General features: G+C 40.0%; 1 protein-coding gene across 1 annotated transcript in view; it reads right to left on the bottom strand.

Annotated features, from left to right (window-relative positions):
• Positions 1 to 14679, bottom strand: part of LOC145985461 (glutathione S-transferase 1-like) — a 36938-nt gene extending 22259 nt beyond the window's left edge. The window contains exons 1-4 of the mRNA XM_083119531.1: positions 14510 to 14679; positions 6181 to 6327; positions 3942 to 4000; positions 2171 to 2312 (exon numbers count right to left, since the gene is read on the bottom strand). Coding sequence (XP_082975657.1) covers positions 2171 to 2312; positions 3942 to 4000; positions 6181 to 6327; positions 14510 to 14572 — 411 coding nt within the window. The 5' untranslated portion in view covers positions 14573 to 14679. The remainder of the gene's footprint in view (positions 1 to 2170; positions 2313 to 3941; positions 4001 to 6180; positions 6328 to 14509) is intronic.
• Positions 14680 to 17734: the final 3055 nt, after the last annotated feature.

Genomic DNA, 17734 nt, shown 5'->3' with positions numbered 1-17734 from the left:
ACGATGTAGGCAAATTGAGAAGAGATGTCAAGAAGAGGACAGACCGTGGCAGGGAAACTTGGCCCGGTCGACATGTTGCCTTTTGTGTGAAACGGATCCGTAGCTAAACATAAATAAAGATTTAGAGATACTTTTATTTCTACTTCCTTGAAACCCAGAGAAGGGGCAGATTCGCGGATTCTACCACTATGCCAGTCAATCCAAAAAGGCTAACTCCGGGGTGGTATTTGAAGAGCGGATGAGGGTGAATTGTCCCTCTGGTATCTCCATTGCCCTATGGTTTTGCTCTTAAGGTAGCAAATGTATGTCCTAATTTTTATAATGTCCCAATGCTTCAGGAGCAGTTAACTGAAATTCTTCACGTTGAAATTTTTTACAGATTGGCAGTGGCGTCAAAATTTGACTTCGATTATGGGATCGACCAGGGCGCATACAGAGGGGGCTGATAATGGCGCGAACCGCATCATCAAATATTTGGAGATTTTTTCTCAAAATAATATAAAATTCAACATGTATACATTTTTCTTGAATATATATAATATTGTAATATGTAAAAAAAAGGTTCTCACGTTTACATAATGTTGCAATATGTGTAATGAGGTAGGGGGAAATCAGAATATATATCCTTAGTAATCCATTAACTTTAGCTGGTTTCAAAACACTTTGACTACCCGATGCACCATATTTAGAGCGTTAGGTGAAGAGAATGAAGAATTTCGGGGGAAGGTAGATCAATTAAAGTGTAAAGCTAATAAATGTGATTTCAGTTATTCATTAAATGCTTTATGAGGATTATGCATTATGTGGGTGAACGCCATTGGCTTTGGGTAGGAAGGAACGGCCACCCTTGGCATTGGACTGCTACACGAAAGGTAAGGGACACATTTTATGTGAGAAGTAAGCTACATTGTGCTCTCTAAAAAGAATTTCCCTCGACTATACCATACCAAATATTTATACTTTCACAACACATGTGTAAAGAATAGCGTTTGTAGTGGAATGTGTTAGGTGGGGAATGTTGTTCCAGCCTTGGGAATAGCTGGAGGGATTCTTTGCATAAGCAAAGGGACTTGACTGGGGAATACCATTCTCTCGTACCAACCCTAGAACACCCACCCCGGGAATCTAAACCAGGCCTCCCGCGTGGCAGTCAGATGCCCTACCGACTATGCTACCGCGGCTCTTATGTATGTTTGTAACGATGAATCTGTAGAGCATGGCTACATACATACAGGATAAAATATGTTTCTCGAAGACTGATAATGTTCGAAACAGGTCCTAAAGTAGCAAAAAGTTATTGAAGAAAGTTATTTGTCTGATGTCCTCAACACGCTGCCAAATTTCATTGTGTTGAAGGGGGTAAAAATTATGCAATATTAATAACCATGTTGATATTATTGTAGAATTTTACGAGGAATTGAAGGTGTATACATTATAATTTTTCAAAATATAAGAGCCTCGCTGGTATAGTTTGCACAGGGCCTCGCGCTTCCTAACTGCGGCCCTGCCAGCTGTTTTAAGGATAAGCAAATAATTTCATTAGTATGGAAAAGCAAACAAAGCCCGCAATTTTCTTCCTAAGGTTTACAATATTTTCATAAATTTCTCGCTCAAAGAAATTATCGAAAACAGTTCTCTTATTACAATATTTTTACAAATAGATATCTGAATCGGTATTTTAGTAATGTACTTGAATCTGGAGTATAATTAAAACAAAAAAAATATTTAGCTTGAAAACATTGAAAAATGGAAGTAATGCTGGATTTCGAAAGAGTGTTAAAAATAAGTAGGATAGCCTTTTTTGAATGTATTGTTGTTGATTTAAGTTCACTTTATGCACAGAAAGGCTAATCGGGATTGGACCTTCAGTTTAAAGTAGAATCCGAACCACTATGCCATGTGCCTCCACCAGGTATCGAACCCGGGACCCCTTGGTTACAAGGCGACGACGTTATAATAATTGACATATTTAATGACTATATATATATTAGTGTGTGTGTGTGTGTGTGTGTGTGTGTGTGTGTGTGTGTGTGTGTGTGTGTGTGTGTGTGCGTGTGTGTGTGTGTCTGTGTGTGTCTGTCTGTTCCTTCCTCCCAGCACAATCCGCAGTGATTTCGCACCATGATGACATTCAAAGAAATCTGAAAATAGTAAATTTCTCTCTACTTACAAACACAGCTTGCATTCTTGGGAAGAGCATTCCAGTGTCGAAGTGGAGGCGCTGGTCTACCACGGCTCGTTTCTGCGGGTCCTTCGGGTACAGGGCATCGTCCTTCGCGTACTTAGTCACCAAGTAGGCAGCTATGGCGTGGCTATAACCGATCAATGAGACACAGTTCATTACATGAATGTTCAGTTTAGGGGTCCCGAGGTTGAATCCTGGCCTGGGCATGGGTGTCTGTTAATGTACATTCATCAATTCCATCATATCATCATTCATCCCCAACTTCGCAATTAGGCAAATGTGGCATAAAAAGTGAAGTAAAATAACCAAATCAATCAAGTTCCAATCCCGACGGTCCTCCTATACAGTGGGGAGCGATGGGGGCAGAATTGCGCCCCCCCCCCCCCACTTTTCGCCACTTTTGCTCCCGCACTATGCTAAACCTTATCTACCAAGGGAAAGTAAACTGTCCTCCCCCCCTCCCTACATCCGAGTTTTGGCACTTTGCTTCCCCAGATTTGAAACCCAATCGCCGCCACTGCTCGTATAGATGGCCATTTAAAATGTGCAGTCGAGCTATTACTATAATTTGTCTACTTTTAGAAATAGTGAATCAATGTCATATGTGATCAAATTTTCAGCTAGGGCCAGCCGCACGCCAGATCCGACACGACGCGACGAGTCACAAAGCGACACGACGAGTCATTTTGTTAGTTAACTAAACTCTGATAGCAGATTTCGTCCATGTACGCAATAGGTATAGATCTGTCTTTTATAATTAGGAACCGGGTTAACAGTACATATCAGTTTACAGCTGAATCAATGCATCAATGTAGGCTATTTGTAGAATTAATGTATAATTTTATATGTTGCGAATCATCAGTAATACCAGTTTGTAAATCAGTTTGTAATACCTGAAATATATTGCTTATGTCACTAACATGACCTTCACACTTTGAACTGCACCAGTGGCGTATTCTTCTATGTTATCTGGTTTACCTCCACTAAACCAACTTTTTAAATATATCGCCGGAAAATTCGAAGTTGTTGGACTTCTGTTGTTTTATTTCTATGTAAAATTATACACAATAAATAAGAATTGTTGCGGTAAACCGGGTTAAATTTTCGAAGTACGCCACTGAATTGCACAATTTCCGACAATGTACGCACAATATTAGGCCTAGGGACATACAAATCACAACAAACATTATTCTCCTGTTAATTAAATAAATTATTGGTGTTCAGAGATTAGAAATCATTAGCAATCATCTATGTTCGCAAATTTTTAAATGTCGTACCTCGCACAAGTTGAACACAAACATTTTATGCACCAACATTAATCTAGTCATCCAGATTTCCTGTCTCTGTGATCTCCTGTGTCAGAATTCAATCACGTTTAATTTGCACTGTCCCCCAGTTCGGAAATTTTGACTTGAAGTTTTCGGTCTGTAATTAGATGCCTGTGGCTGAATTCAATGGATTCACGCTTGCTCAGATTGTTTTGTCGCAAGCTGCTGCTTGTGATACCAAATTCGTAATTTTGTCGCAAACTGTCGCAACGTGACTCGAGATGACTCGAGTCAATTGTTTCGTCCAGTGTGCGGCTGCCCATAAGAGCCAAATGTTGAGATCGCGTGTGCTTGTGTCTATTGTTCTTAGAACAAGTCTTGTTCTGAAAAGAAACTATACGGTATGCATTATATAAATATACATATATGTAGCATGCAATAAGGTGCATTCATAAAATTTATAACTAAAGTTACTGATAAGCTCATACCTGTCCCATATAACATATCCATTGTCCACGATGGTTGGAATCGTGTGCTGAGGATTCAACTGAAAAGAAACGGAGAAAACAAAGAAAAGTCTTAATAAAACCTCGCTCACAATATTGAAGAGACTGGTTGCATTTGTTGCCGAAGTTTCGTATAGAATCCTATGAAGTGCTCCTGTGTCTCATGTTCTTTAGAAACAACACGTAACAGTTATGTCATCCCCACATCAGGACTTTCAAGCAGGCCAAAATAACCCACATCTTGGATTTCATTAGCCAACGAACGAAGCAATTTGACGTGGTTTCAAGCATATCTTTTTCCGCGTCGTGTGACGACAACTACTAAAGAGTGCTCTCGGGCCTCATGGGCCCACCAAGTTGGCTCCACTGAGCATCTGTGGTGACTTTTTCAAGTTATCCACTTTGCCATGTAGGAAGTTCGAACAGAACAGATGTGGTAACCTGATCACCTTGTAATAAAGAGATTCCGGGTTAGATATGCGGTGAAACCACTTTTAACTGTAGTCCGATTAACCTTTCTGTGCGTAAAGTGTACTTAAAGACACACTAACATTTGACACCGTTATCGTTACCATATTTGTAGATTCTCATTCATTAAGACATGGATTCACAGCGATATCGCAGAGGGCGGGGAATCAGGGACTGACCCCAGAACAGATTTAAGATTGTGTTGATTGTTGACAAGGCACAAGAGCAATGTTGTATCCAACAAAAACAAGTAAGCCTGGATTTATAGATTAGGAAGCTAGTTGTAGCTTTCTTGGCCAAGTTATATCAGAGGGTTGGAATAGTTACCACATTTCAAATAGCTAATTTTCCACCCCAATTTTGTGGTCTATTCTAATCAATTTATCCCAATGGACGCTCCTTGGCGGATGGAGACCCCGAAGTCCCCCAAATGTCAGATAAACAGCACAACAATCAACCACATTGCTTTTTTTCACGTTGACCTTCGAAACGGAAGTTTTACGATGCAAAAAAAGCTTTCGTCTAACCAATGGTACAGCTAATGCCATCACTCCATTCTCGATTATAATAACGTTTCCCTGTCCTTATATATCCGTTGCCAAAAACGTTGGTTACAACAGTTGCAGAGAGAAGGTATAAAAGGACAAAGATCTTTTACGTACCCAAATGTTTACGCCTTCGGCTTTTGTGCTCCGGGTTCGATCTTCGGTGGGAGCTCTAAAATGTCCGCGTCGAGTCAGCATCGCCAGGGCAATTTGAGAGCTGCTTCAAAGCAATGGTAGCGGACTCCGATCTTGAAGGCCAGAAAACAACTGCGATGGAACTCAACGAGCTGACCACGTGTGACCCAATGAAAAGTCCTTTGCCCTTCAACAATAGTTGCGCCATTTTTAGTTTATTGGGTATCTGAATCAGTTGCTAGTTTCTATTTAGTTTATTCATGAAGCCCTACTCTAGTTAAAAATATCCGGATAATTAACTCGCTGGTTTCCAGATAATCTGGTGGATGGATATCGGGATAATTTGCCTGACGTAATACTAAACAGCATGGGCGTCCGGAAGTGGGGTCAAGGGGGGTGCACGACCCCCCTGGAAAATGGACGTTACCATAAACTTATATGTTACACACATATATTTCATTTCAGTTACAGTAATTTACGTTAATTATTGGAAGGATGTTGCAGAAACATGATAACTTCAATCTGAAGAAGTGTTTTTTCACGAGGCAACACTATTATGGGGAAGGTATGTCTCGTTTGCCCCCACCCGGAAAAAAAATATCTAGCTTGCCCCTCCCTGGAAAAAAATCCTGCGGACATCCATGCTAAACACCCACACGATGTAAATCCAGTTATCCATACGATGAGTATCCTAAGTTGACAAGTGCTCGAATAATTTTATTGATATCTACATAATTGAATATACAGAATGGTAGATACCTGGATCACTCAAAAAGTAGATACTTGGATCAAGAGTATCTGCATATCCAAATATACAATTGGTTATAACTTCCATCAGCGTTGCCACTTGAAATATATCTTAAATAATGCTTTATACGTATTTTTCACACTCAAAATATCCATTTGAACCGTCCTTGTGTGTATTGAACTCAAAAACGCAATTATTTACAAATCACTTAAAATGAACACAATTTAATAAAATTAAAAAATAATGTAACAAGTGGTCTGCCCTTCAAAAACGAAGAATTCATGCGTGCTATGCTATGAGTGAGTGATTGTTATCTTAAACTAACCTTCAAATATTCAGGTTTAAGGTTGTCTTCCTTCAGTAAGTTCACTTCGATCATGTTCATTTCTAGACCGATAGCTTTGGCTGTTAGCATCACGGTTCTGCATGGCGGACTGGCAACGGTGTGGTAAAAGTCGATGCTGTTCTGCGCCTGGAATAAATGCAGAGAAAACCATTGTGCACTCTTGAAATTCATATGGCTACGGTACTTTTCTATTATAATTAATGGCTAGAAAAATAAACTATTGAATTACTGGGTATACGGCAACACGACAGAGACGTCGCGTGCTGTGCACATTAGGGCGTTCAAAATAAAATTTTGATACAAATTTCAGACTTACCTTTCCGCCATTTGTTAGCATATATTGATTTGAAAAGTTCCCATCATTTTCCATTTGTCCAAGAAATCACACTTATTTCAGGTTATACAAAATATTTCATACATTCACATCCATTGAATTAAGTTCATTTCTGTTGGATATTTAAAGTTGAGCGTACCGAACTACGTGGTAGAGTGGTTAGCACATCGCGCTATGACTCAATGGATCCCAGGTTCGAATCCCGGCCTGGGCATGGGTGTTCTTGTGAATCTCTTTTCATCAATTCTATCATATAATCATTCATCTTCATCGTCGCGATTATCCAAAAGCGGCATAAAAACGACGCTAAATAACGAAAAAATCAAGTTGAGTGATTCTGTTATGGGAATATCTGCAGTGGTAACATCAAGCATAGCTACGAAAGGGAACTGAAATCCCAGTAGGTAGAGTGTAAGACTACCACACTTCCTTTCTCTTACCAGGACGTTCCGTGGCGTTACTTGTATTCCTCTTTAGAGGGTCTCCCCGATGACCTAGTAGTAATGTTATCACCTTGTAATCAAGAGGTCTCGGGTTTGATACCCGATGGAGGCACACAGTGATTGGCAATCTACTATAAGCTGTAGGTTCAGTCCCGATTAGACTATCTGTAGCTTCAAATCAAACCTCGTTTTCCTCTTCTCCTCATATTTCATATTGTAAAGAGCTTCGCAATACACTAGGATTTGGATCCGTAGATCGGATATCCGCAACAATTCCAACTAATCTATGGTACCAGGTTCGAATCCTGGTCGGGCTTGGTTGGTTGTGAATGTCCATTCATCAATTTCATCATTTCATCACTCATCCTCGTCTTCGCAAATTAGCCAAGAGGCACAAAACGCGAAGTAAAATAAACTAAATCAATCAATCAATCAATGGTACTGGGTTGCATGCTAAATTGTGCAGGAACCAGAATACCAAAGAAATTGAAGACTGAATTGAAGGGGGTGAGGCAAGATAGTGTCAAGTCACATTTATTTTCACTTCAAAGTCATTTCAAATGAAATTACATTGTTTGGTTGATTGAATTAGGTAATTTTACGTCGCTTTTCTGCAACTTTTGGAAAATCGCGACGATGGGGATGAGTGATAATATGATGAAATTGATGAAGGGACACAAAGAACACCCATGCCCAGGTCGGTACTCGAACCCGGGAGCTCTGGCATCGTAGCACACTCTACTAACCACTCCGCCACAGAGGTCGGTCACAAATGAAAGTACAAGATAATCAATTATAGACATTGTCATGTCATGACAGATTTCAACCTTTAGAGTTGCATGCATTGATCTCGAGCTGTAGAACACGAATGTATGTCCCGTTCAAAATGCCCTCATTAACGACACACGCACGTACACACACACGTCCGCACAATAGTAGGGTGGAATTAGGATCGAACCCGGAAGTAATTACTACAGAAATGATCTTTGGTGGTGTTGTTCATCTACTTCAGGGTAAATAATAACCAGAATGCCAAAACCGTACGCCTTGGGGGACAATAGATATCTAAGGAACAATAAGAGGGACTAAATAGTTTTTGTCATGAATATTATGTAAAATACTTTTGGCCGCAGACCTTATCAGAAGGTTATTACGTATCCAGATATTGTATCAGAAGCTGAAATGTATTACATTGCAAGTCACCTTAAACATTACACATGGAATTAATGACGGAATGAGGAAGCAATGATCGAAAGAGTTCGGTTATAGAGATATTTCGTGATCACTGATAGGTTGGGCGTGCCATGCGATTTTGCCTTGTGGGGAATGGTTAAGGACATGGTGTGCTCCTCACAACCGACAGACGTAGCGTGATTGTGACTTACTGGGTGAGCTGAAATTGGGGCCACCCTGTATTAAAGTAAAAAATACAGTGGAAACTTGTATGCTGGTACGTTGTTACATGAATATTTTGAAATATTTGAAGTCTATAAGGAAATATAAATGTATATGAGCAGAGGCGTAACTTGGGTGTCGGGGTCACTTGACCCGCGCCACCAAAATTTTCAGGTTTATGAAAATTTACGAGTTAATGGTAATTTTGTTATCTCCTGGAACTTGAGGTTACGAGTATTTTTTTTCGTAATGTTTCAAATGTAACATTTCTTTATAAAAATAGTCGTGGATGATATTTTTATGAGTTCGAAAACTTTTTGATTCTGCCCTCGAATGTTACGCGTACTACATGAAACAGACTATGTGGTACCGGTGGTTCAACGGTTGTAGCCTGGTTAAGATGCTCTCTTTGTATCCAGCCCCATATTACTGGGTCTCACTTGCTAGTTGATAAAATTTTCTACTTTTATACTTGCATGTATTCGGGTAAATTATGGTAACAAATTGTTCTGGGTGATTGAGACGAAACGTTTGAGGACATTAAAACCTGCACATTTCATAAGAATGTGATGAACATTTTAAATAACATTAAGTACACGGAAGAGCGGAGGGTCCAGCTCTTGCAGCAAATGACTATGGATGAGACGGCCGTGTCCAACGAGAAGCCGAATTTTGTATTATCCTTTCTCTGCCGGAGGGACTGTGTGAGGAACGACATGCATCAATGATGGCTGTGACAGGGTGGAGCTTGTTTTCCGGTACCCCATCCTGCCCAAGAAGGAAAGAACTGAACACATTCTGAAGGCCCCTGGCCGATGCAAAGTGGAAAGCACTTTGCTGTCTCCATCAGCAGACTTGGGCAGCACCAGAACACCACACTGACAGAGAAGGACGTTAACCGTCGAAAAATTCACTGCACTGTAGGGTGTCCGGAAGAGAATGGTTCCAGACTCTAGAGCACCCTGAAGAAATCCTAATAATTGAGGACTTTCTGCAAAATCTGAAATTCAGCAAAGTACAGTACATTTAGTATTGTACAGAGTTCTGCCATGTAGATGGAACAAGCTAAATGTAAAGCAAAGCTGTAACTGTGCAAGTTGACAACAGGACACAACTCACTGATTAAACCGATATGGACTCATCCGTACAAAAAAACAATACAATTGGGGTATTGGGATCGAAACTGTAAAACCCTTAGATTCCCTTGCCTTTGGGAGTGCAGTTTAGAGTCAGGTTAATGGGATATGCAAGCAATTCCCAGATAGAGAGAGACGGGAAAGCGAAGGAGCACCAGGCAAATCGCTATCAACATCAAGTACTGAGTTCATCTGCACGAACACAGAGTGGCCTTGTGGCACGAGGATGTAGGCGGTACACAGTCAACTCTCTCGTCAGAGACTGTGCTAAGATGGATGGGATGACATCGATCGCAGATGGTGGCAATAATGAAGAATAAGTTGTCTTTGTAGATACAACAAGGGCTCCGATACCTCCATAAACAAGTAGACGACTTGACCGGTACGAAATGCACCGGAACACAGATGAATACCAGCACGGCGAATAGCTTTGAGAATGCAAAGTTCAGAAAAACGGGCAGTGCAATGCACAACACATTCAAATTAGAGCTTCGACATAATGGGAGAACAATAAAGTCGAAAGAGAACAATGCGATCAGAACCCGAAGATGTGTGACTTAACACGTTGAAAAAGTTGAGAACTCGTAGACAAAGTAGGGGAGAGCGGGGTCAATTGTAACAATTTTGACAAATGATGCATTTCCTATGAAACTATTTATCTTTGCAGCGTGAAAATCGGCATGGAAACACTACAATATGTTGTTATTGATATTATGCAGTCACGATCCCGCCATATATAATATGCTAATCATAATTAATGTTTTAAAAATATGTGACAAATGTTACAATTGACCCTTGCTCGGGGGCAAATGTAACACACTACAGGGGCAAATGTAACATACTAACATTTACCAGAAATACAATTTATTTTTTTGGTGGAAATAACATGTACCCTTACACAATGATTAACAATTAGCTAACTGTGCTTTTGTTAATAAGTAGGCTAATCGAACCATACCAGGTCCCAAACACTGTTAATAACAAAGATATATCTGATCATTCTGACTGACAGTTATGACAAATGTAAAAGCTGTCTCCTTTGGTGCATTTCTCATGTGACCAGTTGTCACAAGTTAAGCACTGCACCCATTGCTCACCAGATGCACTATTGGACCACTTCTCAAGGCAAACTAAACAAAAACATTCGTCGCCTTCAGAGCTGCTTTCCTGACACCTTCTTGCGCTTCTGCTTGCAGTTCTCTTCTTTGATTGACGACTATCACTTCTGTCGAACAGCCTCTTTTTCCCTTTGCTGTTTTCTGGTCTCGATCTTTGCTGTGCCATAAGTAGTTCTTTTTCAGGTGTATCTGTCCATATAGCACTTTTCTTTATTTTCCTTCGAGGTGCTGATTCCTTAGATTCTGCATAAGGCAGAGGTCGAATGTCAGCCGGAGAAACAGCTGTTGAGGTGGACGGAAGAGGTTCATTGCAAGGGTTGCATTGCTCTTTGTTCTGGGTACAACTAGTTTCTTCCAAGTTACTTGATTGTTCTGTTTCATTAACTTCATTGTCATCATTAGTAGGTGCCTCGTCGGGGGTTTCTGTTCGTGCCGCAGAATCAGGCCTATCAGTGACGCTGGAAGGGGCAAATTCGTGCTCTTGAAATATGCATCGGTTGAAGGGGAATATTCCTGTACATTTGAAGCCTGCTTGAACATTGGATGGTGTAATCGCTAATGGCAGACATTCCCGAACAATTCCTGGCAAGTTGTATATTGTCATGCGAGTATCGGGATGGGTTTTTCTCCAGCCGTCAGCAAAGGTGTTGAAAAACTTTTTGAACGGACCATAAACACTTCTGTCCAGTGGTTGGAGCTTGTGCGACGTGTGAGGAGGGAAAGAAAGGAGAACAATTCCATTCTGTCGGCAAAAGTCTATGACTGGAAGTTGAACATGCGAGTCATGGTTGTCCAGGATAACCAAAACCTTTCTCTCAACACTCGGCTTGGCATAGCTACTTCTAAATGTTCGAGAAATTGTAAAAACTCTGGTGCTTTCATCCACCCAGAACCATTTGCTGCTCCTGTGTTTCCTATTGGACCATTCTGGAGAAAATGATCCCGAAAGTTCTTCCGTGGAAAAATGAACATGGGTGGAATGCTGTTGCCTATGGCACTAACGGCTAAGCACATCGTTACCAAGGTGCCCTTCTCATGAGAATTAATTCCTCCAACTTGCTTGCTTCCCTTTGGTGCAACTATCTTGTCTGGCTTAGGGGCTGTTGATATGCCTGTTTCATCGACATTGTAGATGTCTTGAGGTTCGAATTGATATTGCTCCAAAACCTTCGATAGGTTTTCAAAAAAGAATTTAACATTCTCTTTATTAAAGTTCATAGCACGCGCTAAGGATGTTGACTCTGGGGTCCTTATTGCTAAAGTAGGATTTCTCTTTATAAATGCGGTAAACCAGTCTGCACCAGCCATTTGACGATCTGCCCAGGACTCTGGAAACTTACACTGATTTTGGTTTGCATATTGGTAGGCTAGCTGTCTGACTTCTTTTGGGGTGAGTCCATAAAATATATTTGCACATGTCTTTATATACTCAGTTAACTGGGTCTCCATGTAGGCAGAGAACACTTTATTGTGTGGTTTATAACCCATAACAGGATTCCCTTTTTCTTGTCTCTTCTTAACAAAACGGGTCAATGTCACATGACAATTATTGTACGCTTTTGCTGCGTGTCGGATTGAAACATTGCTTTCCAAAACTAACTTTGCAGCTTCTTCCATCTTATCTTGTAAAGGGCCTCGTTCGGTAGTTCTTTTTCTGTCTCTCACCATTCTGAAACATACAGAATGTAATAATTCAGGATGGTTGAACAATGTTTTTTATTTCAATGCAAGTGAATATTTTACATAAGAAACGCATAAGGGGCAATTGTAACAGTGTTACAACTGCCCCGGTTACATTTGTTACATTTGCCCCATCCTGACGCCATATTGTTTGCTGGCTTGCAGCTACTAACCCCGACACCAGAAATTGATCGCAACTATCTTAACAAATACATCAAATATTGTGTATTGCGATGATATATACAAACCTTGATCAGACGACATCGCGAAATCACTATTAAAAAATAAAAAGGAACCTTATATTTTTACTTACGTGTTGAAAATTTGAAAAACTCCCAATAATAGCCGGAACAATCGCTACGTAAGCACCACCGCCACATGAGTCACTCCCAACTGACGTCTCCTTTCTACAGGTTTGAATAGTTTTAAAAAATACCTCACGAGAGCAGCACAATAGCGATTGTTACATTTGCCCCGTGTTACAATTGACCCCGCTCTCCTCTACTTCAGCTGGCAGAGATGAGATGGCGAGAGACCGAAATCGGGGAAGTGCTAACAACGACAAAGTGTGTTCGAATGGATTGAGAAATTCAAAATCGGTCGGGCAAGTGTTAAGCGCGAAAGAGCAGTAGAATGGCCATTCACATCCACTACTCACGACAACATTGAGCAAGTCCGTGCCATGATTCTGACCCAGGAGTAACTATCGATGATGTGGCCATTTTTACCCTGTAAACACTATAATAAAAGAAAAAAAATGATTGTGAAGGTCAAATATACACTAAGTCAATGACAAATAAACAATCCATTGACATACCCGCACAGAAATCAGTGTGGCCAACCTAAAGAAAATTACAACAAAAGTGCAGATACTTATTGACCTACCCTCGTATGTAGAATGATTTTCCCAAGCTTGCATTCTTTGGCATTTTGGATTTGAGTTGTCCTAACATTGAAGAACATTCCTACAAAAAATCTTTTCTGTAGTATTTAAGTCCGGGTTGGAGCAAAATTTTAGCTAATTCCACCGTTCTACAACACCTACAAACTTTAGTAGCGTGTATGGGTCTTCAAGATTAACAACTTTTCTTGGTAAAGTTTTTCTCGTAAAAGCCTCGTTCCGGCGCCACGAGCCCTCGAAAACCGGCAATTCCTATCCTATAACTATGCCGTGGAGATTCACGGTTGCCACTGTCGTTTATATTAACGAGAAATACGCTACTAACAAAAGTTGTTCGTCTTCAATGGCCTCTGCACATTGTGAAAGTTCGACGGTGATTTACGCCGACACCCTGGGTGTCACCTTTTAGGCGTTTTTCACATTTTGAAAGCAAAGTGTAGGCTGCATTTGTTGAGCTTATGGAACACATTCGTAGGATTGTTACGACATCGGTTGCCTTTTAGAACATGAAAACAAACACTTTGCGCTGTTTAGGAGGGTCAAGGAGGAGAGGGGGGGGGGGGGAGAATGAGGACAAGTCAATAATTTTGTGACTCCTATAACTGCAGTAAATTAGGACAATTAAGCTGAAATTTCTACTGGAGCTATATCTGAAATCACTGGAAGACTAGGCTATTGAATTTGTGCAAAATTGGACAAGTTAAAAAATGGCGGACAAGAAATCAATTTTTCTTCAATCACCCGCACTACCCGACGTGTGAGATTCTCTTCAAATCCTGTCGAGAAACTATTTTTCATAGGGAACGAAATTAACATTATTTTTAGGGTATATATTGGGGGGGAAAGGCTTAAAACAATACTTTAAGAAGAGATTAGCTACGTAATTTAAGTACTTATTCAAATGTATGAAATTTATGAAATGAGCATGGGGTACACGGAAATACGAGTAACTTTGCAAGGGATATTTTCAATTGAGGTTGAGAGGCATTGTTAATTTTTGGATCCTGTTGGTAGTAGTGTAGTTTCGCTGCTCAGTTTGGAGTAACAATCGCGTTTTTATCATGTTTTGTCAACTTTAAATGTTCACAAGTTCAGTATAATAGAATTAAACAGACTAACATGGAGAAAACGAACCTCAAATAGATATTTTAATTTTACGTCTCAGAAAATCATGATAAATTCAACATTTCCTTTTCGTATTGCAATTTCCCCCAGGCTCCTCTCTTCTCGCAAATCGTACACATTACGTACTACCTTTCTTAAAGGCAATAATTGGTAAGATAACTAGTAAACACAAATACCTGAGCACCGACTATTCCGTACAGTGCCATGGCGTACATCAAGCAGTCTGGGAAAGCCTTCATTTTCTTCCGTGCAGGAGTTAGATGCACACGATCAGAAAACTGAAAATGATCCTGTTTGCAACGAAAATGCACTTTTATAGAGAGAATGCCACTCTTACGTTACAAACATATACGTAGATGACATTGAAGAATGGCTAAGCTTTTTCGGGGGAAGATAATTCTACCTGTTACGTAACAGAAGAAGATAGCATTTTCTGAGTTCATTATTGTTTGCTGCATCAGTAAGAGTTTTTGCATATCCATGCACAGTATAATCACTGTCTCCTACACCCCTCCAATTACCTTTCGGCACGTGACCTTGAGTAGAATTTGATACGCTTCACTATTTTAACCGGAAGTTATTATTGAGTTGATAACATTGCGCCAGAACATAATGTATAATCAAGAAATGTGGGAGTTTTTCTAACACATGATTACCTCTAAAATATGCATGCCAAATTCAACGCTGTATATGATCGCAAAACATGACAACTTGCAATTCCCTTTCCATTATGGCTTTGATTGAAGTGTTTGATGCTATTTATGTCCGTTGTTCATACAGTGCTTTTCACGACATCATACCTTACCCAAGATTCGAACTCATGACATCTCTCTTTGTGCTTTGTGCCATGGGTTCGAGTTCCCCTGAAATGCAAGGGGCCAGTAATCGAACCACGATCTCCGCCGTTCGCCATTCCAGTCGGTGTCCAGGCTCCGCCGAGTGGCAGTGGCGGCCGTGACCACACTCCGAAATCGGGAAATCAGCGTTCCAATGGCAAGATCGTTTCCACCCTCACTATGATTCCAACTTATGTAGCGCGAAAACAAAACGTGATTTTGAATATCAACTTTCAATGAATCAGAGGTAGCGTTGTCGCCTTGAAATCAAGGAGTCCCGGGTTCGATTCCTGGTGGAGACACATAGTGGTTCGGATTCCTCTTTAAACTGTAGGCCCAGTCCCGCTTAGCCTTACTGTGCATAGTGGACTTAAAACACCAAATCAATCAATCAATCAGAGCAAACTTGCTAAAATGACTCCCCAAAAAGTCCCCCGATATAGTATCTAAATTTTGGGGTAAGATTTCGAAGTTCGGTCTACCAAGCTGATGAATTGTTCAGAAATATTTATTTTACCTAGCTTTTATGCTACTTTTGGCTAATCGAGAAGATGAGGATGCTGATGATACAATGAAATTGATGAAGGGTTCGTAAGAAATATCCACGCCCAGGCCGGAATTCAAATCCGGGACCCACGGCATCACAGCGCACTGTTATAGCCACTCCTCTCCAGGGGTTCCCATCCCCCCAAGGCCTATGGTGCAATCTCCCCCAAAATCATGTCATATGTGTCCCCCTTAATCATATCATTGGCTCCCTCAAACCATATCGTAATCCCCACAAAGTATTTAATTACGACAGTGTGTCTACCGAAAGTAACTTTTTTCTCAACTTTACTGAACACTATACTTGATCTACCCCTCCTCCAGAAATAGGGGGGCCCATCACTCAAGACCGCCCCTAAAATCGTTCATCATAATCCCCTCAAAATATTTTTGTTGAAATCTTAATAAATGATGTTTATTTGAATGATATACCATGCTAAACTGTCCATTTTTTTAATTGTTTGATTTTAGAAAAAGACTTAAAGCTAGCACATTGTTGGTTAAATGTAGTAAGTTAAGTTATGTAAAGATGCATATAAATAGTGTTTGTGAGTGGCTTTATAAAACTCACAATTTGAGTACTTACGCAACTTAAGATAAAGATAGAAAAATCAACCTTGGTAAATCAAATAATATGCTCCACACATATGACAGATTCAATTATTGTTACTTGAGACATTACAGAACCCTAGTTAGACATTTTTAAGCTCAGGGCAATAACATAATAGGGTTTTTCTTTCAAAGAACTCCCCCCCCCCTGCCCACCCACGTTTCCTTGGGGTAAATATATTTTATTAACTCATATCAATAATTACGTGGATTTTATCCTCAGTTATAACACCATTAAACCTTGTTTCCATGATATGAAAAACTCAATATGCTGACCAAGGCAGAAATTTATTTTATTATAAAACATAAACTAAACGTAACGTTTCAACCTTCTAGCAAGGTCTTCTTCAGACTCTTCACCAAGTACAAATGTAAGAAGGTAGCCAGCTATAGTATGCACCAAAGCTAACTTCTACGTGATTAAATTGACTATGTTCAACAACTTAAAGTAGTTTTTTAACATAAGAAAGGGTAGCAATTATTAAAAATAATAATATAGACAGACATTGCATTTTCACCATTATATAATCTTTCCTTGCAATAGTTAAATCAAATGATGATAATAAGGAAAGCGTGGAATAAGAAATACAAAAATGTTTTCTTTTTGTTGAGAATACACTTCAAATATTTAAAAAAATACTAAGTTGCTGACCAAGGCAGTTTATTAAGATGTAAAAACACTTAACACATAACGTTTCAACCCTGTATCAGGGTCTTCCTCAGACCAAGAACTAAACTAAAATGATAAAATATACAGAAGGATTACATACACATAGCAGGGTCACTAGTCACACACAAAATCAGTTTGACAGTCCTTATCTTGGAAGATTTCTCCAAAGGAATTAAACATATCACCTCTTGACAGTTGACTAATGGGTCTACCACACTGACAGGTGATTGACAGGTCAAGATTAGCAAGAGTCTGGAACCACCAGTTTACCATTCCCCCACCCCTCCTGCCTTTTTGGATATGGATGAATACCTCCTCCTCTGGTCCTCTTCTTTTCTCTTCTCTTTCTTCCTTGTTCATTCTTCTTCTTTTTCCTCTCATTCCTTTTCTTCATCCTTTCAACTTTCTCCAACACAGTCCTCCATTCCTTGTTTATCTTGAGTCCTCCATTCCAATTCATGATGTCTTCTCCTTTCATCTCTATTTCTTTGGCCTCCTTCCATTTTCTTACTAGTCCTCTCTTCTCTTTTCCTATTCGCCTAGCCAAATCCCATTCTACTTCATGTCCCGTTTCTCTAGTGTGTTTGAAAATGGCATTCCTGTCTCTCTTCAATCTCACATCATCCATTTGTTGCTTTAACCTCCTGTCTTTAAGTCTCTTCTTTGTTTCCCCTATGTATACACTTTCACATTCTCTTAACTTCACCTCCTAGATAACCCCTTCATCTTCTTCCTCTCTC

This window comes from Lepisma saccharinum, chromosome 3 (assembly GCF_977018435.1).
Source record: "Lepisma saccharinum chromosome 3, izLepSacc3.1, whole genome shotgun sequence".
Taxonomy (NCBI): domain Eukaryota; kingdom Metazoa; phylum Arthropoda; class Insecta; order Zygentoma; family Lepismatidae; genus Lepisma; species Lepisma saccharinum.
This window is presented reverse-complemented; position numbering and strand designations above follow the sequence as displayed.